This window comes from Falco biarmicus, chromosome 4 (genome assembly GCF_023638135.1).
Source record: "Falco biarmicus isolate bFalBia1 chromosome 4, bFalBia1.pri, whole genome shotgun sequence".
NCBI lineage: Eukaryota > Metazoa > Chordata > Aves > Falconiformes > Falconidae > Falco > Falco biarmicus.
The window spans coordinates 104,531,854-104,558,445 of NC_079291.1; the positions used below are offsets into that span (position 1 = coordinate 104,531,854).

Below are 26,592 nucleotides of genomic sequence, written 5' to 3' on the forward strand. Positions count from 1 at the left end.
CAGGCTTTTCCAAGGTTTTTCTTCCTATGCAAGTGCTTAAAATGTTATTACCTGTTGCTCTTAATATTCTGCCACATACAATGAACACAAGCTTCATTATACTTTAAATTATTTCTGCCAGCAATCCAGGGGAAAGGATCATGTTTAGAAGTTTTTAATTTTATTTTCATTACTGATTCTGACAACACAAAAATATTCCTTCTATACAATTAAAAGAGTTCCATTAACTTCATGTTCATCAGAGTTTTCAGGAGCAAGGATTCAAATATCTATTTACTACACTTATGAAATCAGTTTTATATACAAAAATAGATTAAATTCCTCTTTTGTAGTCATCTGATAAAATGTATGGAAGTATGAGACCTGTGTGTGTCAAACCTATCCTATCCCTTCTAGATATACCAAATATTATTTTTTTTTGAAGTACCGTAGAAATCTGATGGTAACAGCTAATATTAAACAATAAAGAGTGACCTTGGGACTCACTGAAGTAATTGGTGAAGTTTATCTTGGCATTAGTAGGCAAATATATTTAAATATTTCATTACTGATAGCATGAATTTCCAAAGAAAAGTTTTTTGCGCTCTACAGGTATTGCTTCGTAAAATTTGGTGTATGAATCGTTGTAATCATAAAGCAAATTTCAATAAATTTTGCTAACCTGAAATGACTTAATAAATGTCCATAGTAAAGTTCTGATTCCTTCTCCTCTGCTAAGCAGCTTCACCAACCTCATCACCCGGAAGAGACGGAAAAAAGTGATGGAGATTCTAGCGCTGTCCTCAGAGTTCTGAAGAGCATCATGGAGAAGTCAAACCAAATACAAACTCAAACATGCAACACTTCCAGAAAAACAACATCAAATGCAAAGGTGGAAGAGGTAAGATTTGAAAATGTATCTTGAGAGCCTTTTCATCTTGATAAGCATGACATGAAAGGAAAAAATACATGCTAAAAACACAGGACCTGTAGAAATGCTTCACACATCACATGCATTTCCAAGTTTTCTGGTTTGTTAATAAGGATCATATTGGGTTTGTTTGCAGTAGACTTCAATAATACATTGACAATGAATGCAAACCACTGCATAACACCTTTGTAGTAAGACAGTTATGAAAAATACAGAAAAAATCGGTGGAAAAGACATGGTAAAAAGAATAAACTCAAGTAAAGGTAAAACCACTGGGGTCAGTTTACTAATCTTACCCCAGACTCATCAGTTGTGACTGTTTCAGTTGGCTTTGGCTTTAAGAAATTAAAAACATTAAATATTAAAATCAAATAAAAGGTAAAAAAATCAGCTTAACCATAAACAGAAGGAAGGACATTTTTTTATTTCTAAATGAACATCTTTCAACTCAATACACTTCCGAAATAAAACATTAATATCCTTATTAAAACCTTCCCTTGAGCACTTCATGTTGGCTGACTCACATCAAAAACATCATTGGCTGACTCATCCCAAAATCTGCTAGCATAAAACATGTTTAAAAGACTCAATGGAAAGTTAATACAAAATAAAATATCTGCTCCTCTGTAAGCCAAACGAAACTGGCCATCGACTTCCACAGGTTGTATGAAACTGTAGCGGTAAGCCTAAGTAAAACTCAGGAACAAAGTCTGGGCGTCAAACTAGCCTTTCAAGGTCCCTGTTCCGCTGTGCTCTTTTTGAAGATTAATTACTTCATCACTGGAATCTCACCACATTCAAGAAATTGTGCTTTATATCACATCAGGAGCCCCCTTAAAGGGAAGTAACTTGCTTGAGTTAAGTCAGTGATGAACTCTGGGCTTTGCAGTGCTTAACGAGGGCAGATTTTCACTCTGCCAAAGGGATAAACATTTTTTAGCCCGTGACACAAAGACTAACCCTCCCATGGAGGTGCAAATGAGAAGGAAATACTTGCACTCTCTCCGCACCTACGAAGTGCTCACACACCTGAGCTGGCGTAACGGGATCGGGCACGGGGAAAAGGCTTCGGGATCTGCTCGACCCTCTTGGCACAGATCTGCACAACCCTCGGGAGCTACAGGGAGGAGAGGGGCACACACCAGCTTCTTGTTCACAGGGCCAAACTCTGTGCCCTGTGCGGAAGAAACTTACTTTGCTCTTTGTAACATCTCTGTGTCTGTCTTTGGAGAAACTGTCTCGATATCCTAAATGGTCAGACACTAGCAAAGCTAAAGGACCAACTGTCCATGCTTTCCAGATTCACAGCAGCCTCTTCCAAAACTGAATGGCAGAGTCTTTAAAAACATTTATAGCACTAGAATAAATGGGATTCGCGACGTTAGATCCCAGTGATGGCTCTTACTCTTTGCCTAAAATGTCCTCCTTTTAAAGGGGCACCTTTCAAAAAATTATCATCACGTATAGCAGCAACAACTGTGATGCTTCCTCAGTGCTGCTTCCAGCGCACTGTGTGTGCATCACTCACGCTCCCCATGTACTTCACCCAGTAACATCTCCAGTATTGCTGTTACCCAAGATAAAACTTGGGGAGAAGGAAGGGAAAAGAGGAGCTCAGTGCTGAAAATACTAGCATTATATTATAAAAAAAGTACTATGGTAAAAACCCAAGAGTACGTAATACCTTGTTACAGTCAGATAATCAGTGGTATTTATTAAAATACATTTTGCCTATTACTTTTTTGCAAAACATGCATAACATAATGGTATCACAAGGGGAAAATGAGGTAAAAATAACTGTTGTTCAACTATGTATTTATGCATTAGTGCCCTGCCAGGATACCAAGAGTTTTAAAGCTGTTCAAGGGATTATTGCTAAATTGATGCATTAATATTGGAAAACCCCAGATCTCCTCACTAGACTTCAGTAGGCAGAGTATTTGTAAATCAGCTGTAACATCTAAACTTCGTAAGCACTTACATAAAACAGGCAAAAATATGCTGCCAATGAAAGACAGTTGCTGCACTAGAAACTCCCTGCATATGTCAACAATTTGAAATAAACTCATCAAAATATAGCTTGAGGAGAAATTCATAATCACAAACATTGTAAATACCAAAATATCACAAAACATGGAAACAACCTTGCAAAGCTATCTACCTACATCAATCACAAACCTGTACTATGTGCACAGACCCACACTGCTGTTAACTTTTTGGTACACAAAAAAAATTCCTTTTTACCTGAAACTTCTAAAGAAAAAGGATTTCATTACACCTTCTTCAAATGAAGCCTGAAATTTCGTGTTAATCTCCAGTGACTGACTTATGCTGAGCTTGATACAGTCTTAAACAGTGAGCAAATTACTTAATTAGCATTCAATATTTTGTATCATCAAAAATTAAATTAAGTATTTGACAGATACAGAGCAGCTTAAATTACAGTATCATCAGAAATGAACACTAAAAAAAATGAAGTAAAAATGCTGGGCTTGGGAGTTTTTCCTGCTAGCTTTTACCGGAGAAGGATTGGGCTCCAGATAAGCTAGGAACAGTATTAGGACAGCATAAGAACAGGAAAAGGATACTTTAGTCCTACAGACTTTTATTTCATTCCTTCCCAAAAGAAAAAAATAATGAGAGGTAAGCATTATGATTTGGTTATGAAAAAAAACTCACTGAAGGAAAAGTCAGTAAAAAAACGTATTTATATCTAACTATCTTAATGACTACTTAATTCTCACTTTTGAAAACGCAGCCAGAAAACCAGATTCCCAAAACGATGTGCACAGTTCTACTGCAGGTGCTCAGGAATGATGAGTGCAAAACCCCTCACACTTTTTATTTTGTCCGAAGGGCACTGAACGCATTTGTGCATGCGTGGGACTGCGTAACACACACGCCTCCCGTACATCGCTCATCCTCAGCTCCTCCAGCCGAAGCCGTCCTAACTGCCTGCTCCTGACGGCTGAGCTGCCACTGCTGGGAACCATTAGGATGTCATATCCAAGAGATTATAAATCATGGACAGTGGAAAGAGCAGGCCAGGAAGGAAAAAGCAAAATACTTTGTTCACAAAAATTAAATTGTACAAAAACGCCGAGGTGGAGACAGGTGCTAGAAACAAACAATGAAAACCAACTCCTGAATCCAGAGGATCTTTTTCAACTGGAGCTGAAAATATATTCAGCTTCGGCCCATCACTGGCCAAGTGTTTTGGGTACTGACATTTTGAGGTGAGTGTTTCTAATTTTTTCACTCTCTCTGGCATTTCCCTCTGATCATACAGCAGCTTGGTTTACATGACTAATACTAATTATAATGAAGCTAATATAGTTATACACCACAAAGAAAACATTATTCATACTTATTTATAAAGGAAACGCTCATCCTAGAGACGAAGTTAGTTAGCATTTATGTGTGTCCATCCAGCATGAAGCAATATTAAGATCTAGAAAACTGGTACCGCCATCTTCACGGACAGTAACAGACAGACGGTAACAGAACGCCTGCTTCCTGCAGATAAGGGAAAGCCATGTACTACCCAAACACAGCATCTTACTTGCAGCTTCAGTAATATCACTTGACATGCGCACACGTCAGCAGGCGGCACATTATGTATGTGTGGGGGAAGTATTAGAAGAGACTTGAGCCTGGGGGGGGCACGCTGAGCAGAGAGTGTCTCTTTGGATGGCGGCTGCTGACCAGAAAGGAAAAAAAAGTATTTCCTGGCGTCAGGCAGTTCACCTACAACCTCCTCTTTCCCCTCACCTCCCACCAGTCATTCCAACACTACTTGTGTCCCAAACTTCTTGGGACCGGCTGCTCAGCATCATGATTTCTTTGTCCCCCATGGGACTCTGTGATTCCTAGGACAACAGGAGTGCTTCTGGGATCACTGCTAGGAGTCTGGTAATGGGCACAGCTAGAATAAATGAATGGCTTCTGTTTTCACTGCTTGGCTAACAGATGCACTGCAACGAGGTAAACAAGAACACAGACTGAGTTAATTATTCCACCTTTTCTGTCAGCCACGTGCCAGCTACACTGACAGCCTCGTTCAGCGAAGCACTTGATACCTATGTAAGCTCAAGCCAATTCTAAAATACTTCAAATAGCCAGTAACAGGATTTTTCTTTTTTCTTAATCAAAGTTGAGCACAGCAGCTTTCTTCCCTAAACAATCCCAGTCCTCAAAAAAGATTAATCAATGATCAGCCTAAATTTCTGACTCGCTGATTAAAATGTTTGCTACCAATTTTGGTCAAGTATTTATTGCTGCTTATGAAAAATTTAGCACATTTCCTAAACAGTAACTCCACATTACACTCTGCATATTGCAACAAAAGTTTGAAATAAACTTCCTAACTGAAAAAGGCTGCAATGTCAAAACTGTGAACAGTGTGAAACAGATTGCATCATGCATTGGAAGCAAACTGTAGCTCTGTGTTTAAGAAAAAATAAACATGGTGAAAACCAGTGGGTATTAGTATACTGTGTTCATCAAATGCTTCTTTTGTACAGGCTGTGCCAAAGGCTATGAAAGTATGCCAACACAAATGAACACATAGTGATGATGTAATCATCATTACAAATATAGAAGGAAACATCTGCATGATAAACACATATGATGACAATAACATACATAGGAAAGCATTCAGGTTGCCAAAATATCTTCAGAAATGTGCAGTATATGTCTGTCTATATACATGTACATATATACATATACGACTCATTCGGAGAATAATTACTGGAATTTACATGCGCTAGCAAGTAGTTTTCTTCATAGTCTTATCAGTGTTCTCTATATCTCCTGTTCCACATGAACCAAATACCCATATATATAATTTAGTTAAAATTTCGAATCAATGTGAAGAACCCCACAGTGGATTAAAAAAAATAATATTTTTTTCCCTTGTAAAATATGTATTTAAAACTCTAAGTTCATAACTAACATGTTTGTGGTACAGGGTACTATTATAATAACTCATAAATGTTCAGCTGTGCAATGAAGTAAAATAAATTTTTAGGATTAACACCTTCATAAAATCAGATCAGAAATTTACTTCTATTTCCAAATTAGTTATTGCAACACAGTATAGATTTTGTATTGCAATGACTTCATACTAATGAAAGCAAAACCACACCAGCGTGTCTTTCTGACCTATCCTTAAGCCCTAAGGAGAGACATTTGCAGAAGTCTACAAAATGTATTAACAGTATTAAAAAATATGAATTACTAGCAACAAAATATGCCAAGTTAAGTTCTAACATACCATACTGGTGCGTAAAGTAGGATTCAAACTGAATTGTAGTGCTTTTGTTCAAAACTGGAATCCAGAATCTCTACAGGAGCTGGACATGAGGTTTTTAATCCACTCCTCCACCCAAGCCAGGTCAGCTGTCCCACCACTTACTGGGTGAGTGGGCAAATATATAAAAATAAGCACCAGCCCTCCGGGCACACCCTCCAGTAGCAATCTAGCTAACAAAAAGAGTATCCCACTGGTTATAAGTCAACATTATGCACTGCATAGTGCTGAAACGGTAATAACGGTGCTCCTTCTTGCCAAAAGGCAGAACATTCAATTCTGGTTTTCTGAGATCTATTTTTTTTTATGTATGGCATCGCTATTAACCTCTGTCAGTTGTTACGGTCGCACAAGCACTGAATAAGCCTCATGCATTTACAGTGGTGATCCAAGACAAATAGGTTTTCCCGAGGGAAGATACCAATGCTGTTCCTCTAAGCTGTATTTCAACAAAAAACTTGAATTTTACTTAACCTCAAGCATAAAATTAGTCCCATAGGGACTGCACTAAACATTTGCACAAAAAAGAAAAGTGAATGCTCCATTATTTTCTCGACATTTTGGCAGCACATGAATGGTAAAAGAAACTTAAATAAGAAATGTGAATTAGAACTTTTCTAACTACTACCGTAACAATGTGATCATGCCTCTAAGTCATCCCGTGCTGGTCATCCAAATGGTTTCTGAGCTGACAAATAAGATAATTTCTATAGAGCCAGACCAGATTGAAACTCGTCTGTGATTACTCTTTTATTCAGAATTTACTTCCAATTTATCTCTCATTGGTTTAAGTTATATATGACCATCTCCCAGAATGGACTGACCACATCTTGTGTCTCGCTGCTCTTTTAATTGAAGAGGAACCATTTTTATGACCACACAAGATCTTGTGTGTCATGTGAAACTTTTTGAAAACAAAAGGTCACAAAACTAAAAAGTAATTATATAGGGTTTAGTAGTGGTTTATTTTTATTTTTTTTATCGTTATACCATATATATATATTTACTTATACATACTTGCCTCTAAAAATTTCTAAAAATAAAATGAACATGAAAATCAATTAGATTCATAAAAGAAGAACTGGTTAAAGGGAGGGATATTAAATGACAGAGTAAACTAACAAAACAATCATAGAAAATAGTGTATTGCCAAAATATATGTTGCTCTGAGGTGGTTCATTTCTGGAGTTGGTCACTGATCAGTCCTTGAGGATGCTAAGCAGTCCTATAAATTGCTGAACATATTAAACACCAATTTACAAGGGCTCAAAAATATTCAAAACAGTAATTTCCTGAATTATACATGAACGGGAGGTTACTGGATCAGAAGAATCAGCCTCAGGGCACCATATAAATTATAATAAAACATTTAAAAAGAACAAGAAAAGGAATAACAAAATAAAAATATGACCTTTAATTTCCAGAATTTAATACTGAAATCAATGTGGTATGTAACTAGAAAGTCCAACCCACTCTCTTGAAAAATATGGGTTAGATACAAACGTGTTATCTGATAGAACTTGCTGGCCTTTGGAATTAATCTAAGCGTGCACAGCCAGACCGTCAGAACGATGCTGAGTTTTTTCCACAGCATGAGGCAATTATATATGCAAACCTATAAGAACATTTAGTTCGTCTTGAGTACATTATTTTAGGTATTCACATTCTTTCAAGTCTTCTTTTACATTGCTTAATGAAGACGGCTGTACTTATGCAGTTACAACTGCCACAAGATCCGATTTTACACCAGTGCTAGCTGTTTACACTGTTTCAGATCACCCTTCAAACAAGGCTGAGCTGCCTCAGTTTAAAAAGTTTCTACAATGGGAATTTTCACAGGTGCCATTTCAATCACACTTGGAATCCCATCAAAAGCAAAGTCTTGTTCGCCTCTCAGCAGAGCTGTAGATTTCCCAGGATCACTGTCTATGTTAGATAAAAAGTACAGGTGGAATGGCACAATTCAGGATGCCCCAAAAATATTAACATTCTATAATACTGAATTTGGATTATAGAAGTTTACAGAAAACTAATGAAGTAGGAATAGTTCAGTAGATTCAAAACAATTAAAAAAAAAAAAAAAAAAAAAGAACAACCTAGAAATTTCCCCGGACACTCTGTGGTTTTCACTGTTTCATGTTGAAAATGGGAAATCAAGCCCAGAAATATACTGAAACTGTAATACGTTATTGACTTGCACAAACAAAGCACATAAAAGTGGAAAAGACCAGAAACAGACAATACTTAGTAGACAAACAGTCTGCTGTGCAGTACTAGAAGACATCAGAGCTGAGCCTTTTTGTCTCTCATGAGTATAGCATGAAGAACGGAGAAATGACAGTGGTAGTTACTGACTGTGGTGTGTAATTTTTTCTGAAGATCACTACTTGATCTCCAGGATATTTTCAAGACAACTGTGTGCATTACTAAAGTGACAGCGTTCTTCAGAGCTGAAAGCTCAGCGGTGATCAGTTACAAGCAATGCTGTCCCATTAACACTCCCCATACAGGGTTAAATACAGGGACATCTCCCATGGTTATGGAAGTACACCTTGAGCTATTTTTCAGTTTCTTCACAATCGAGTACATTATGCAGTTTTTAGGGAAAGCTATTCTAAATGACTGGTCTTTTGATGCTCCTCTGATACTATGCTCATCTACACCAGTACTACCGTGAATGGAAACAGTACAAAATTGTAAATACTTGAGCTGCAAGTCTAAATCCAAACTTTTCGGGGAAAAAAAACCAACAAAACATCCAAAAAACCCAACCAAAACCAAACTACAAGCAGCTTTTAAGATCTGCTCTATGAAACATGATTACACTTTGGAAAACTTCTCAACAGGACAACGCAGTCCTGTGCTGACTGGCCCTCCCTGTGCGCTCAGGTTCCTTCAGTTCACAGGTAGAAAGACCCGTTGCCCACCAAGAACCCAGCAAAACAAGTCTAAGATCTAGGGGTTAGCTAATCCTCCTGTTCCCACATCATCACATCACTCCTCTGCTGCTCCTTCCAGGTGTGCAGTTGTGACAGTCTCATATTTTAACATAACATCAGGGAGGAATTTTAAGGTGAGTCAGCCTTAAATTATTTTGATTGTGTTTACTCTTTGAGACGGCAGTGTAGACATTGCAGCTTTATAAAAAAATCTGAAGTCTTTAATGAGGGTTGATAGTGCATGCTTGAAGACATTCTGCCATCTTAAAAAAAAAAAAAAAAAGATAAAAGAATACATTTGGTTTCTATATTTGGTTGAAATCAGTTTACAGTAGGTCATTACTATGCTTACCTAATATACTAGAACCAAAGAAGATTCAAAACTACGTACATCACCGTTGCTCAACAGCAGCAATTGCCACTAATTGATGCTGCCTGTGCCAAAGCTAATGTGCTCTGAAGGGAGACCGGGATGGGCACAGTATAAGAGGTATTTCCCTTGGCAGCCGCCTTATCCACTCATTTCTGCCCTACCACGGCCCACACTTCTGCCGATACTTTGTGCTCAGCACCTCATCCAGCCAACTGTCAGGTCCTCAAACTCTTGCAGAAGCGCAGCTCACAGCTATGGGGTAAGAACGCTGCGGGCAAAGGCTGCCTAAGGTCACAAAGATGCCAGAAGAGATCCCCATCAAACCACGGCCTCAGCCCAGACCAGCGGGAGAAATCCAAGCTCCTAGCAGGTGGTCTGCTGATCTGAACAATGCACTGAAACCCGAGACTATCTTCTAAACAGACCTTACTTGAGTGTTACGCATTTTCTTTCTTTCCTTCTCATCCTGGAATGCCTGGAACAGACCACAGCTTTTTCAAATACAATTTCTATTCCATGTTCCTGGGCAACTTTATTATCATGGTCTTCACAGTTGCAAAATCAAGGTACTATCTACATGGAATAAAGGGTATCATTTCTGCTATTGACTGAAGGAATGTGATCCTCAAAATTGGGTTCCTGGCATGAACCACTTTGGAAAATAAATTTTAAAATGTGTTTTCTCTGAAAAACTGTTTCAGTTAAATGGCAACGGTAGCCACAGGATGGATTTGCTTCCCCAAAATATGACAGAGATATTGCAACTTAAATATTCGCTCACTGAAGAGTATTTATTCAAATTTGGAAGTATTTTGAAAGATTACACATATTAAATGTCCCTACTGAAAAGAAAGCATTTTGGTAAGTAATAAAGCCCACTGGGGCAAAAAAAAAAAAAAAAAGGTATCTAGAAAATAGCTTACTAAAACAAATTTAAAGAGAAAAGCAATGAGACCAGCCAGTCCCAAAACTGTGACTGCCGTAGAGAAACACACAAGCGGAATATCCTCAAGGAACACCAAGCAACCATTTACATCTACAGCTTTCTCCGATTAACCTGTTCTTTGATACAGGGAAAATGTGTGCATGTGTGGGATCTCCTGTGTCATGGGTATTTCTGGATAACCTAGTTCTCCGAATGGTAGGCGGGTAAGATCTTCAGCAGGTGGAACACGCTAACCTCACCTACTGCGCCTGTCAGCTCCCTGAGCATTTTCAGTGGACGGGTTGGATCCAAGTCTCCCTTTTTGAGGTATCAAGAAGCACTAGAGGGAAGAGGCACTTTCCTCTCAAATTTTATTTTGACTAGTTAAACAGAGAAACATCTAAGTATGGGAAGCACTTGCATGCCTGCTACAGAACTGGTATGTACTTCATTATCTCTCACTTATCATTTTGGTGATACAGCTTTCCTTGCTAAAACCAGCAAGTCAGAAAACAGGCTAAAATCAGTATTTCCCTTTTTTTTTTTTTTTTTTCTTGGAAAGGGACCTTTCTCTTGTCCAAACACCTATATGTGTAAAGACGATCAGTCAAAATTTTGGTGAAAAGATGGGAGTTTTCCAAGTACTTTAAGAGTAATTCAAATTTCAAAATATTTACTGCAGGATGGGAATAGCAAAAGGAATAGGAAAAAAAAAATATTCTATTTCCCACAGTGTGGAAAGTCTTAGTTTCTCTATGTACCCTTCTTCTGCTACCTCATGAGATACGAATTCTAACATCATTCTAAAACCTGAAGCTCCCACAGGAAAAAAACCCACATTATTTGTTAAACTGAGCCACTGAAACAATTTACAGAATCTTTAATTACCTTGGTCAAGCTACCTACAAAAATCACTGGGCTTCAAGTAAAATAGTAAAAGAGGTTTAATTCCTTTTTTAATGCATAAAATGTTTTAATTATTTTCTGTACACACATAGAAAAACATAATTCTCATTGTCTCACTATGCTTTGTGCATGTGCAACTATATGGGTATACAGGTTTATAACAACAGCTTGTATAAACATCTACATCAATGTTTTGGTCTTTGATTTCAGGATAAAACATACTTTTCTTAAAAATTATTTGGGGGGATAAAGTTTACATTTTCTGTATTTCTTGGTGACAGCAATTACTTTTTTAGTGCATGAACAGTTGCTACTTACATTAACTTCTGTTATAGCAATATCAACGACGCTACCAACAACAATTAAGGCATCAAAAGTGTTCCATGCATCAGTGAAATAGTGCTGTTAGGACAAGCATTCAGCAGAAAGAGAGCAAGAGAAAAACACAAACAGAAAAAGAGAAGAAAAGGACAGTGTTAAACACAGAAACACTCTAGGCTTCTCTGATGTACCACTATACAATCTAATCTTTCCCTTTCATAGCTAAAAAAAATTGGTAGAAAAAAAAAGGCTATTTATTTCCCATATCAACATAATTGACCTATGACTGGTCTGTACTCAAACTTTAGAAACATCAGATCAAAATCTGTGACTTGTCCAGATGATGGAAATAGTGGGGAGACAGAGAAAGAGAAGTAGGGACTGGGGAAAGTAAGCTGGGGTATACTCACATCAGCTTCACTGAGAACGACGTCTACTATGCTGCCAATAACGATGAGGGAGTCAAACGTATTCCAGGCATCACTAAAATAGCCCTGAACAGAGCAGGCAGGGTGCAAACGTTTGTGATTACACATGAAATGTCAAATATTTGCATACTTCTGTTTAGTTTTGCATAAACAGAAATTAGTTAAACAAAACCTGTGGTCTAATGAGAAAACAAAACAAAACAAACAATATTGCCTACTGAAGGAAAAGCAACATATATGTGCATGTGTGTGTATATATATACTTTATATATATACATGTACAGACACACAGAGAGACACACGCACGCACACACACGCAGTACACATGCAGAATACACCGTCATATAAGCACAACGTTGGCAAGCGAGCCATCATCCAAAACTGGTTTTGGACTCCTAGCAAGGCTGAAAAACTCTGACATACATACCCTAACAAGCATGACAAAATCCCTTGAATAATATTTCTACAAGACCAAGCCAACTGAAACCTCCTCAACATGAATGACTTTGTGATAGTCCTAAGTGACTGGTAAAAATATTCAGAGGGTCAAAGCTCATCACTGGTTAATCATGCACAACTACTAACATGGAACTGTGCATAAATATTAGAGAACTGACTTAATCTTTCATTCTCAGACTCAGTGTAATACAGGCACTCACACTGCATTTGCAATCAGGGCCTGATTCTGTAACCAGTGCAGCCAGTGCTAGGAACCACACCAACTTGAACAATTTCATAATGTTTCTAATGCAGCCAGTCCAATGCCTGAAAAATTCATTTTCATAAATTGCTTAGTCATCCTTCTGACATTTTATGGCTTTAAATTTATCCCCTTTGTCTATGTTATTGGCACACTGCTGCAAAGGGTTATAAAGTGCTGTCATACAATTAGATGTCCACTGGCATCAAACCTGCACATTTGAGCAAAAAAAAAGATTTCAGGAGAAACCCTGAGGTAGGTTCCAGACTCAAGTCTGTCACTGGGAACAAATCAACATGTATTACTCTGTTGAAGGCAACTCTATGGAGACAAAGTATGTAGGTTTTCTGCAATATCTGGATTTTGCCTAGTTACTACAGAAATTTAGAACTGCAAAAATTTCTGAATTTATCAGCCAACCATAACTAAGGTATGTACATTTTATACACGTGCATTCTGCTTTCCTGGTAATTAATTTTAAAATATTAACTTGTCAGCCACTGTTGAAGCTCTAAAAGATAAATTTAGCAAAAAGTTTAAAATGACAGGTGTGCCAGTCTAACCTTATGTCTAGTTAAACTTACTACGCTGTTTAGTATAAGATAATGTTTTAGCTGAGTAGTTTGTTACTTGTGTTGTTAGCATAGAAAAGCAAAATCACCTACACAATTTTTTTAGAACTGGACAGTATTCTTCTCAAGATTTTAAACAGAATTTCTAGTAACTTCATAGTTTAAAGGTCACACATGAGTGTAACCTTTGAAAAAAAAGCTAATTTCATGTGGAAATTTGCTCTTTGAGATTATGAGAGCTGCTATAGAAGACAGCCCTACAGCTGTTCTAGAGAGTAAGTACTGTGCAGAGTCAGGAAAGCCTCATTATGTCGCTAATGCTACTCTCTTTTAGCTCTTTTAAAACACAAATTGCTATAATCGTTCCCTCATTTAAGGAAGGGGCTGTCAGAGGAAAACAGATCAGAGCATGATAATCACTACAGCCCTTTGACTGGGGCAAAAGCCAGTGTTCATGAATTTGGCCTCCTGAACAACCACGTCCATTTCTGAGAGCTCCTGCATAATTCCCTGTCACTCCTTCCTTACTCATCCTGCTTCACGAGAATAAGCCATTCTCAAAGTTTGTACTGAACATCACACTGAACCACCTCAACAACACTGAAATTTAAAATTCTAAAGAGATTAGCAGCTGCCAACTAAAGAAGGAGAGCTACTCTCATAATATTCTTCCTGATCATTCATATTCCTTATTTGTCTTATTTAAAAGTAGTATCTTTCCTGCTTTTAAAACAGAGGTATTTTTATATATATATACATAAGATAAGAGACTGTTGGTGAACAGCAAACAGATAATCAGCACCATCCTGAGGTGTGCTATCCATCTTCCTCTACAACAACGGGAACCAAAAAAGGTCCTCTAAATAAAGGTTAATTTCAGCTACAGAAAAACTTACTTTACTAGACATGCCACAAGTGACTGAAATAACAAATTCACATTTTGATTCAATACCGCTGAAATACTTTACACATTAATTTCTTTTATGAAACCTTTTCCATCAGTATAGACAAATATTGTTCAAAGTAATATGTAAAGCAAAAGCATACAAATAAACAAAAAAACTAAGAGAAAATAAAGATGGTTTTGGAAAAGGGAGGAATGGACAAGTCACAGCAAATAAACATCATGCAAAGAAGTTGTTTTCACCACTGCAATGACCCAAGATCAATTCACTTACTAGCCATCTCTCCTTTTTTCTTACAAAAATCTGATGTAAAATGACATGAAAATCATTACAAGTTTAAGTAACAGCTAGCTATCGTGAAGCCGTACATATGGTATGTGTTGATGTATTATTTTAGATTTCATAGCTGTATTTGGTTTTGTACTGTATTAAACCATGCTAAGTAACAGGTTTTAGAAAATATGAAGAACAATGTGAAGAAATAATGCCTGCTCTTTTAACTCATGTTGTGAAAAATTTGTTCATTGAGAAATGCTGAAGGATAAAATCACAAATCCTGGGGAATGTGTAGGCACAGAGAATTAACACCAGAATATGTTTCTAAACATCTACCATATAAGTATTTTAGCCCATTTAGTACTCTGCTGAAAAGTTGAGGGCCTCATTCTGCAAAATACTACTCTCAGGCAAGAAGTGTGCCAGCTACTCAGCATCACCTTTAATAACTATCACTTATCCAAGTTTTATATATCTCAGAGCTGGGAGGCATTCTGCAGTACCTTGGTTTCAAACAACACAATATCATAGTAAAGAGTATCAATAATTTATAGTAGCCTTAAGTTTGCATGACCAGCAAAACCAAAAGAACACAGTTTTCACGGGATTTTTGTCAACATATTAAGGGGACACTGTCAAGCAGTTGAGATAAAAACTAACATGTTTTTTTATCTATCCTTATTTTTACAGAGTGAGTAATGGAGTTTTAATTTGATACTTTGAGCATCTTTGAAATAATTTTTAAATGCACAAAATTCATAAATAAAACTGTCCTTTCTGCCAGACTAGACTAAGAAACCCACCAGTGACACAAATGTAGAGGGAATGAATCAGCCTTTCCTCACAGACCCTAGAGCAAAACATTATATTGGGTTTCAGATTGTTCCTACTATTATTAAATCTTAAGATGAGTTAAAGCAATTCATTGCTGTTTTAAGCATTTATCTAGTTTAAAATTTAGATTACTGGAAGACGTTTGCATTCTGCTTAAGACGGCTAGCTGATTTGCAATTATTAATGAACTATTTAACATATGTTGCCGATAGGTGTTTTGTTAAAGAGCATCCCACAATTTAAAAAGTTACCATCTTCAAAGAATAACAGGAACAACCTTAAAGATATCTACGTCCCTTCCCTTCCTGCTAATTAACCTCTGACAAAATTCTTATTATTACTGTGGCCTTTTAACCTTGTCCTGCTAATTAACAAGTTTAAGGTGTTCTTTCTTCACCTATGGGGAAATGAAACTCAGGAGACGAGGACCATTCACAGCGCCTGCCCTTCAAACTCTCAGGGTTCTGATCCAGGGATGCCTCACAGTAAAAGCATCCAATCAGACAGAAAGCATGTTGCAACAGAGCTAAAACTCAACTTGTACAAAGTCTTAGAGACCAGTATTAAGCCATTGCATTTGATGACGAGTAGGAAGACCATAATACAAATGGAGCACTGTGATCTACACAGTCATGATCAGACCACTATATTTTGCATTAGCTGCTACTCCTGACTACAGTCACAAGTGCACGGAGAACCATACAAGGATTCACGATCTTCTTTCAAAGCGCAGATGATAAAATGCAGCAAACTCTTCCGAAACTTCAGTGTGAAACAAGGATATAGAACAGCAAATACAGATCAGGAAAGACAACCAGTGTACTCATCACACCGTGGTCCACGTGTCTGAACTAGCTCCTCTGGGGCCTCATACTGTGTTATTTTGAACAGTAAATCCTTAGCATTTAAGTAAGATAGGTGACACAAAAATACAAATAAATTCATTAGGAATGTATGATGGACTGGACAGTGCAGAGTGAGACTACTCTGTATGTAATGTATATATGTAAGCATTCACCCCGAACTCCACACTTCACATCTCAACACCAGACCTCAACTGATGTATAATTTCTTCACGTCTGCAGGCAAGTACAAGCTAGCTGTAAATCAGGGAGCTCAGGCTCCGCTCCCAAGCTCACGACTAAATGCAAGCTGAATAAATAGTTTTGAAAAGCTGGAAAGCAGTTATACACCTGCTCCACGCGGAGCTCTGGGCAGCTATGAGAGCTAGCTCGTTCAAAAGCAAAAATCAGGTTGCCCACAGAGCCCACAGTCGTCCAGTTTGTGACTGAACAGCAAGAAAGGGCGCAGTTCACAGCCGATTACAGATGCAGATATCCTGATTACTTTAAAAGAGCAGCAATGGAAAATGAAAAGTACCAGCCTTAGATGGTGAGATCAGCGTGTCTCAAACGGCGTGTCTGGCTTTTTTCAAATTCCATGCACAGCAGGTGACCACACTCCACTTATTTACATAGATATAAGCCCAGAACAAACATTGATTTCATTGTAGTGAAAATAAAATTTGGTCCAGTTTTTCATTATTAACTTTTGCACTGTCATAAATGCAGTATGGGAACTGAACAAAAAGAGTGCATTAACTGCCACAGTCCGATTTTCAACTTTATTTTCAATTAATTATAGCTAACAGTTTTTCTTTTGCAAATCTACTTTTGAAAATGTGTGTCTGCATTATTCATTTTGACAGTGTCCCTTTAAGGCAAGGAATCAACCACTTGGTGTGGGGCCCTCTACCAAATATTGTGTATGCATAGCTGAAAACATAAAAATCTAAAAAGGCTATTGCATATGCAAATTATTTATGTGTATGTTTGAAGTACTTGGTTATATTTTATAAAGTAGGGAAACAAGTTTGAATTTTTAACTAGGAAATATAATATACAGGTCTTTACTGAAGATTAACTTAGTGTAAAGTTAGGAATGTAGTACCATGAATAGGAGAAATGGTAATCCTTGTAACAGGAAATTATTTATCTGATTTATAAAGGGACATTTTAACTACCTCAAACTACTCCAGATCTCATCAAGCACCTTGTAATATTTTTTCTGATACCTGCATTTCTTTTTCTGGAGTTACATATATACATATTATTAGACTAACAGTCCTATTATGACTTCACTGACAGATAGAAGTGGGAAATCTAGGTTCTTTTTGATCTTTGAATAATACGTAGCTAGTGTGAAACTTATATTATACTTAATTCTTGTAGTGATGACCTAATTAAAGCATATCTAAAACTTACCTTGGGTTTGAATGCAATCACTTTCAAAACCATTTCAACAGTGAACACTCCTGTGAAAACCATGTTCATAATGTCCATTGCGTCATTAAAGAGTTTAGACTGTCCATAGTGCTGTGAATGAAAAATACAGTACTTTTAAAAGTAGAGGCTTTAAAATATCCAGTGAAAGTAAGGCAGTCTAAGACAAAGCTGGCAAAACTGAGCACAGGGAAATATTTTCTAGTAGTATTTATGATGTCATCTATATACATAAAGACTAACTGGATATCTTGGGTCAGGAATGGAGTCATTTAAATTCTATTTACAGAATTCTATTTTGTTTAGGCACTGAGTGGAACAAAGTTGTCATTCCTCTACATCCTAAGGGAATCTTCAGAGAGACGGCTTTGAGAGAAAGACTGTTCCTCAGAAAAGGAATATTAGACAACAGCAGTCTCCCAAGTTTTATATGCTAGGTTTTAAAAATACCTAACCTTGTGCCACACCTGCTTAGAGAGCCTGCAGTACGTTAGTCACAGAGTAACATATATCACGTAGGATACTTTTAAAGAGTTTCTTGAAAAAAGTAGAACAGTTTTGTAAACTGAATTTGAACCATTCTTTTTCTTAAGAAAATCTGAAATACTAGAGTAAAGAAAGAGACAACTTGGAAAAGTAAATAAGAGAATTAGGTGGTGAAGAGCTGCATGCATAATGTAGAAAACATCAAAACATGCAAAAATACACACAGGCATATATAGATATACAGCTAATATATGAAATCATGTTTGCATGAAGGTTTGCATTAACACAAAACTAGAGTCGCTCCATATAATGAAATTTTTAAACTTGTGAAGAAGATACAGACCCAGATGACAGAAATATCATAGAATGGTTTGGGCTGGAAGGGACCCTTAAAGATTAGCTAGTCCGATCCAACCAAATGTGGAGTAGTACATACACAAATGGGCACAGAACAAGTACAAAAACTACACAGAGGTGAAGTAAAGCTTAAAGGCACTACATAAAAGAATATATTAGATAAAAGAATCTAAGGGGTTGAGAGAAATGTTTGCAAACAAAATCAACTTCAGATTTTCTTGTACATGGATAATCTTGGGCATACATACATATAATATAAATTAAATTATACTGGAGGTACAAAATAAAGCTCAGAGCTTGATTAGGTTAGGAAGATCTTTATCAACATCAAGCTGCTTTGAATAATTTTACTTCAGAGAACTGACAAACACACTGGAACACATCACAGAAGAGTACTATTACCAAAAGTGCTTTTCTCAAGTTTCACTTCATAAAATAATACAGGTTGTCATAAATTAAAGGCATTATATCCCCCATATCCTTCCTTGCAATTTATGCCAACAGCTTCAAAAGAGCTGGTTTTCCTACCTGCATAGCCAAGCAAAGTGTGTTCAGCATGATGAGGACAAACATGATGTATTCAAATCCAGTAGAATTCACCACATACCAGAACTTGTACTGGTAAGGATTTTTTGGAATATATCTACGAAGAGGACGTGCCTTCAAGGCATATTCTACACACTGACGCTGTAAAAGCAAATACATCAAAAAATGTCAGCCTGTACCTAACAGTTAATCAACTGGTAAAATAATTATTAAGTTAAAATTGTTAAATATAAGTCTTAAAAACAGGCAGTCTATATACTTGATGTAGGGTTCTTAAATGTTAATAATCAAGTAGCTTACCAATCCTCACTTGGTTATTTACAACTGTTCCTAATCACATACGTTACTCAGCCACATACAAAGAATCAAATAACAGTCATGGAAATTCTGCAGTGTTTCACCTTTATACACGTAGTAGTATACAGTAGTATACCATGGACTATACCTATGTAAATGTATAGTATATGGTATGACTATTAATAACATGACTATTAATTCATCTGTAAGTCATGTTTTGCCCTTACTAAGTTTTCAACCACCAATGGAACCGCATAGCATAAACCCCTAGGGTCAGCAAATTAAATACTGAGGAAGTGTTATTCCTAATAGATCAGTTAAATTGCCCAGCAAAATCATGTCCCATATGTAGGAACATCATGGATTCATTTCCTACTCTGTTAGTGCCTGAAATCTGCATGTAGGCAGGGCCTTCTACTTCTCATTTGACAAATGCTTACAAAATGACGTTTGTAACCGACGGCACAGAATGCAGAATGAATGCTGCCTGAAGTTTCATGCTCAACTTCACTTAAATGAAGTGTGTTACAGTTGGACAAGAGTACCTGAAAAATCATGACTGATGAGTTTCTCAGTCAAAGGATTAAACAGTAAAAGGGGACAGATTTTTTTTTTTTTAATTTGAATCTAAATATCCCCTGTGAAATTCTAAATAAAGGAGGGGAAAAAAAGAAAAGAAAAAAAAAAAAAAAAAAAAGGAGTAGAACATTTTGAACACTTTGGCTTTGAACACTTTCAGACCACAGAACACAAAATGTATTTTCCTGTTCCTATTGTAAAACCTACCTCTGCTGTACTGTTCTTAACGCGACACCAACAAGTGAGACACTAAGAAGCTAACAAGCTTAATGTAACACCTTTCACAACAAAAAGACTGATGTGTTGGGCTTGGGAAGAGGAACATACAGTGACCTGAACACCAGCTGAGAGTATTTACCAAGTCCATTATTTTCCTAAAATATGTGTTTGGTGCCCTCTTCTGACCCAAAGCAGAAAGGAAGCTCTTCAAGCATAAATAACAAGGAAACTTTCAAAAGTTAAAGAGTTCATTATTTATTTTAACCTGATTTTTGTCCAGCTCACAGTTCTTATACTCTTGCTCTCCCTGTTCTTGGAATGTAACAATCACAAAACCAACAAATATGTTCATCATAAAGAAAGCAATAATGATGATATAGATGATGAAAAAAATGGAGATCTCCACTCTGTAGTTGTACACAGGGCCTACGTTCTCGCCATTTGAATCAATGGCTTTGTAGAGCAGCCTGAAAAACAAACAAAATTTTATCTTTATTAGCATTAAAATTACAAAAGAGAGTAAAATATGCAGACTCAGAGGACAGGTTCCAGAAACAGTCTGCTGTTTACTGGTATCTTTTCCTAGCTACAGACAGTGCTTACCCAGAAGAACCACACTGCACAACGTTATGTGCTTTTTTCCAAAAAAAACAAGGTAATGACCAGATGGTTGTATTATTTATTTTCTTCCTCACATTAAGCTATCCTCTTAGACTTTTCTCATTTAGGGAAATAGCAAGTGGCAGTTTGCTCTGCCTGGGTTTCTCTATGCAGTGTACTATTGCCTGATTTTTTAGTAGAAGTTTTACTCAAAGGCCTAAAATTTTCATGTTAGTATCATTTAAAGGGCATCGATTGATAAACATTTGAAAAGATTACTTCCATTAGAGCTAAGCAATACTGCATTATAGCAAAAGTAGCTGAAAGACTAGAAATCAAACAATATTTAAAAGTTCTCCCTTTAGAAATAGAGGTGAATCAAGAAATACGTGAAAAGTGCACAGATTCAGAAGGACAGTAGATTTTTTTCCTTCCTCCATTAGTCAGTTTTTATACCACCATTTAAGACTTCTTTGTTGCCCAAAAATGCTCGGTAAATGATAGGGAACTGTCCTGGAAAATGTAACCATCCTAACATTGCTGGGAAAACACGGAGAATGCACTCACGCTGGCCAGCCTTCAAAAGTGGATACTGTAAAAAGGGCCATCATAGCAGACAGGACATTATCAAAGTTGAAATCACTGTTTTGCCAGACCCTCTCTTTAACCATTGGATTATCAACATCTCCGTCTTTATAAACGATGTATATCCCTCTGTGGGTAAGAAACAAACGGCCATTAGTGAAATATTAAACTAGTCTCAGAGTTACTGAATGCTCTATTCAAAACAGTTTTATTTCACTCCCTCCCTAAGCTTGCTTTATTTTCTTGCTAACCTGTGCTTTCTGGTGGATTTAAGACAACAGTTCCAATTGATACAAACCTAAATGGCCTGACACATCCCTGCCCATATCTGCTACAGTTTAAATTAGTCAGCATATAACGCGTCACATTCTCTAGATCAAAGATGCTCTCACCGGCATTCCTCAGGATTCTGTTTTGCCTCATCGGTGCACCTGTAGAATTTTCCCTACATATAAAACAAAAAGCAATGACAAAATGTAGAATATGCAAAAGAAAAACAAGTTTATACTATGATGGGTTCAGAATGGGACCAACCCAGTTCCAGCAGCAACCCACGGAGAATTCAACTCAGCTTCACTTTTCTTGTTGCAGTGTAAATTTTGCACCTACTTACCTTGAAGAGCTGCACTCCGATACAAGCAAACATGAACTGCAGCAGAGTTGTAACAATCATGATATTACCGATAGTTCTAATAGCCACAAAGACACATTGAACAACATGCTGGAAAGAAAGAAAGAAAGGAAAAAAATATTTTAATACAACTTGTTACTTAGTATCACAGAATACATACCAAAAAAGTCTATTTTATCACCCTCCTCAGATCATTTTTTTTAAATTACTATTTTCATATTGTCAGTATTATACCTACTACCATGATTAAACTTGTTTTCTAAATTTGTCTGTAAGTCTGTTGACACAGACCCATCAACATGGGCCTGAACAACAACTGACTGAAAATTACACAAGTACTACAGAAAAACAATTAAAATATCACTCTGACGTGTCAGTTCACAGCAAGTGTTATGGTCAAAATCTGCTCCCGTGGCACTGGTGTTCCTCCACATACAAGCTGCTGTGAGTGTGGGCAGAATCTGGCCTTGTATGTTTAAGAATCAGGAATGGATTTATGTCCTTGCCCTGTGAACTTCTCTAGGCAATTTTTCTTGCGCAAGCATTTTTAACCTGAGGTAGGACTGAAGAATCAGGCCAACAGAAATAGAACTTAAAAAAATAAAATAGACACCTTAAGTCCTTTTGCTCTGTTTATTGCCCTTAGAGGCCTCAAGACTCTTAAAACTCTGAGGATCTTCACAACTGAGATAGCACTTGATCTAGGGGGGAAAAAAGAGTTATTCTGTTATTTTTATAGTAGCTGATTTCATTACAAAGAATAACAGTGTTCTTGCAACTTCCTTATAAGTGAAATTTCAAAAAAGCTACAAAATATATAAACAAGATTTTTTAAAGTATTTCTTTATTGAGCCTTTATTAATATTAGAAAATAGCACCAATCTCATAAATACTATAAGGATGATTTTGATTTCTGGAGCAGCTTGGGAATTAACAGCTCAGTGTCTGACACTGTAACGCAATTAAGTTTGGTCAGGAGCAAAACAGTCCCCAAAGTATTTTTCAGTGTTGATAAGCTCTTTCAAAGACACTGTGCAAGACCTGTAAATCAATGAATGCCTTAATTTCCAGCCAGCTGGAGATGAAAAGATCTCAAATGACTCACATTCTCTCTGCTTAAGTAGCTAGGGCTACATTTTGAGGAAATAATATCAGGCAGCCCTTTACAGAACACATTGTGAAGCTGAAAGCTTGTGCAATAGGTATCTGGTACAAGCAGAACACCAAGTGGGAAGCAGCTGATTGACATCCAGCCCTTGCTCTTTTCTAAGTCACTAAGGGATTTACAGATGACTTTAAATGAGGACAACTGGTCAGTAAGCAACTTCAGACCTTTTATCACGTTTAGCCTGATTCAAACAATGCAAAAAAAAAAAAAAAATCTCCTCACTATCACTTACAGTTCTGATTAAGGTACAACTTCTCTCCCCTTCAAATACTGCCATTAAATACCCCAGCAGGTCAATGCTGAAAGAGCAAGCTCGTAAAACTAGATTGTAGATGTGGCAACAGCACAAAAGAGGGTATATAAACCTCCTGAAGCTCCAGAAATTACTTGCTCTAAGGTACAGTGTCATGACGCTCTTCTCCGCTCTCTTGGTGATAGTGGGAAGCAGCAATTTGTTTCCAACCCGCATTAGCAAGGAGTTACAACACCCTCCATACAAAGCGCTACCTCTTGCCAGTCCCAGCCCTGAACACCGACACTGCACACCCACACACAACCAGGGAACAAAAGGAGCTGAAACACTGATTTCAGTATAAAACCCCAACGCAAAAATAAATCATTCACACTATCAGTACATTACTTACTGAATACCAAACGATACCAGAGAAACACCCACAACCAGCAAATCCAGCAAGTTAAAATAATTCCTGCAGAAGGACCCTTTATGAAGGAACGCTCCAAAAGCTGTCATCTAAAAATAGAATTGTTACACGTTTAGTCTATATTTCAATTTATACAAATTCACATTTAGGCTGTTTACAAGACACTTGCCTAGAGTATGAATGCATAGAGCATTACCTGACTTCCCCAAAGCAACTGAGATATAAAACAATCCCACTATGTACATTAATTATTCCATTTAAATCATAACAATTCCGCTCAAGCAACACCAGCAAGTGTGTTAATTGCTTCTGATGTTAACAAATGTTACATTTTGTGTAAGAACTGATTAGGCTGATGTGATTACACTGAAATGATTTGGCCTTTGTTAGAAAAATTACTACACGAACTATAAAATCTCTCTGTTTACTAAATGGTCAGGTCCAGATTCTGACTCCTAATCATTCATACTATCTTGAGAACTGAAGGAGCCGAAAACGTATTGCAAAAACCTGAGAGTCAAATCTGGTGCAGAGCCATCGCAAGGCTGCATAAGGCAGCACCACAGTGCTGTTTGCCTTTGGGTCACAGGGACACGTTAAGATCACAAGTGGGTATCTAGGAATAACCTGAAACAACCACCAGGTTGTTTTGTATTACATGCGGAAAAGGGTCCCCAAGGTACGCAGGTCTGTGGGGAACATCAAACATTGCTGTCCCTATTGGACTTTCTTTTCACTTTCTGTGCCTAGATTAAGATGAAAAGCACATAAAGGGTACTTGGTAAAGGAACCTGCATGCGTCATTTCAGGTTTCATTAGGAGCCAGTGAGAGAGACTCTATTAATTATGGCTGCAGACAGATTCTGGGCAGATGTTCTCAGGTATCGCAAGGCTGAATTTGGCTTTTAAATCTATTAATTAGACCTTTCCCACAACTTCAAGTAAGTACAGTTAAATAAGTGCACAGAGAAATCCAGTCAAGCCATCAGAAGCACAGAATCTGCACTTCAATAGAATTTTGCATGGGTTTTTCAATGTTTATGGATTAAGAAAAACACTGAAACTAAAAACTTGAAATTAAAATAAGGATACCTTTGAAAAATACCTTGTAGTCAGTTCAGTCACATGGATTCTAATTCTTCAGCCTTAAGGTTCTCTTAAAAAGACCTGAGTGCTCTCAGCTACTCACTGTTTTCCACAGGTAAGAAAACTCAATGCCACCTGGAGAACATCTAATATTACCTGTGCATTTTAAACCCATTATTTTCTGTTCCGTTCTATTCCTCAAGATGAAGCAAAAAGACTCTATTTCCCTTCCTCTTGCAGCAGACTATTACATCTTCCAAGACTTTTGTCTACCACAATGTAGAACCGCGCTACCGCCAGTGGGCATCTCCACCTACTGCGTCACTACTCGTGTGCACAAACTCGTAGGCCTTTAGCACAAAACCCCATCAGTAAAGCCATCTATCTGCAAAGGAATGCAAACTACAAAAGATGCATTTTTCTTGGAAGCCCTCCTTCTCCTGTTAAACTTGTAAGCGTTCCTCAAAACTAGAGGAATAAAAACCCTGGAGGTTTAACCTATGCCGTAACATAAGATATATAATATACTTATAAAATTTCCAATAAATTCCTAGCTCTTTTCTCCTGCAGCTGTACAGAGTATGGCTAAACTCATTAAAATCAGTGGGAGTTGAATACTAAAATAACCCTGCATATTAAAGTTACATATATCTACAGTCATTTACACTGCAGTATATTATCCTACATTATTAGTATATGCAGCACACAAAGTTTCCTCTAAAAACTCCCACAAAAGTAAAGATATATTGCCCTAAAAATACAGGTGAAGTACCTATCTCCCATCTTTATCTGGAGGCTTGTATTTCAGTCACTACAAATCCCAGCAGAGCAGATGCTCCAGGACGCTGAGCCAGGCACCTGGGGCACCACCAGTGCTGCTTCTTCCCTCCTGCCTGTACTTCCACATCAGTGGGGACTGGTTTAAATGGTGTGGGATTAGCACAGTTGGGGCAACGTTAAAAGCACAAGGCCCTAACCTGACCTTTGCTGTGATGTTTTCATGTATCCCAAGTACAGCAAATAGGAATTGTAAAGTGCATTTCAGCGCCATGTAGGGATTACGTAAGAGAATTCTTAAATGCTTTAAACTGATGTTGCCCCTCTTCTGTTACTCATATCCTCACCACTACATAATGTGGAAATCCTCCTGTCTGCAGAGCACTCAATCAGACAGAGTACAAGGAGACTCTCCACACGCTGAGCGTTATTCTGTGTTAATGCCTGGGGTTTTGGACATTTACGAGTTTCTTCACTGCAGCTGATAATATTGCCTCTGGTTATCTTAATTTCAGTTTCATACACTTTTTGCCTGGAAATTAAGGAATGCTATTGTTCCTGCAGGTCTAGTCTTGATTTTACTTCTTGCAAAACACGCAGCTTCTGTACAACTTAAGACACTGTGGAAAGCACAGCACAAAACCCAGCACGGGAGACATGGAGGACTCCAGCCATAAGCAAGCAAAGCCAGCGTCTGAGATGTGTTAGTAAAGCAGGCGCTGTATACGTACATCTGTCACGTTCTGGCTGTCCATTGCATTTTTTATGGTACAATTTATTTTTCTGTATAAATACATGTGAGTGCACTGCAGGACAGAGCTTCCTAGAGAAAGTGAAGTCAGGAGCATCGACCTTTTTGGCTATGATGGGGCTTCTCGTCTCGTTATAGTATTTTACAATGCCAGATTTTGGCAGCC

General features: G+C 37.4%; 1 protein-coding gene across 10 annotated transcripts in view; it reads right to left on the reverse strand.

The window, feature by feature from the left end:
• The window catches only part of CACNA1D (calcium voltage-gated channel subunit alpha1 D), a 235,534-nt gene that overhangs the window by 41,079 nt on the left and 167,863 nt on the right, over positions 1-26,592 (reverse strand). For 4 of the 10 annotated variants that reach the window (XM_056338446.1, XM_056338440.1, XM_056338438.1 and 1 more), the window contains exons 22-33: positions 23,795-23,901; positions 22,596-22,683; positions 21,965-22,072; positions 21,744-21,796; positions 21,334-21,480; positions 20,432-20,633; positions 19,054-19,212; positions 17,665-17,775; positions 12,096-12,179; positions 11,683-11,766; positions 1,207-1,245; positions 662-790 (exon numbers count right to left, since the gene is read on the reverse strand). In XM_056338446.1, coding sequence (XP_056194421.1) covers positions 662-790; positions 1,207-1,245; positions 11,683-11,766; positions 12,096-12,179; positions 17,665-17,775; positions 19,054-19,212; positions 20,432-20,633; positions 21,334-21,480; positions 21,744-21,796; positions 21,965-22,072; positions 22,596-22,683; positions 23,795-23,901 — 1,311 coding nt within the window. The remainder of the gene's footprint in view (positions 1-661; positions 791-1,206; positions 1,246-11,682; positions 11,767-12,095; positions 12,180-17,664; positions 17,776-19,053; positions 19,213-20,431; positions 20,634-21,333; positions 21,481-21,743; positions 21,797-21,964; positions 22,073-22,595; positions 22,684-23,794; positions 23,902-26,592) is intronic. The other 6 variants (XM_056338445.1, XM_056338447.1, XM_056338448.1 and 3 more) reach the window with 4 other exon arrangements.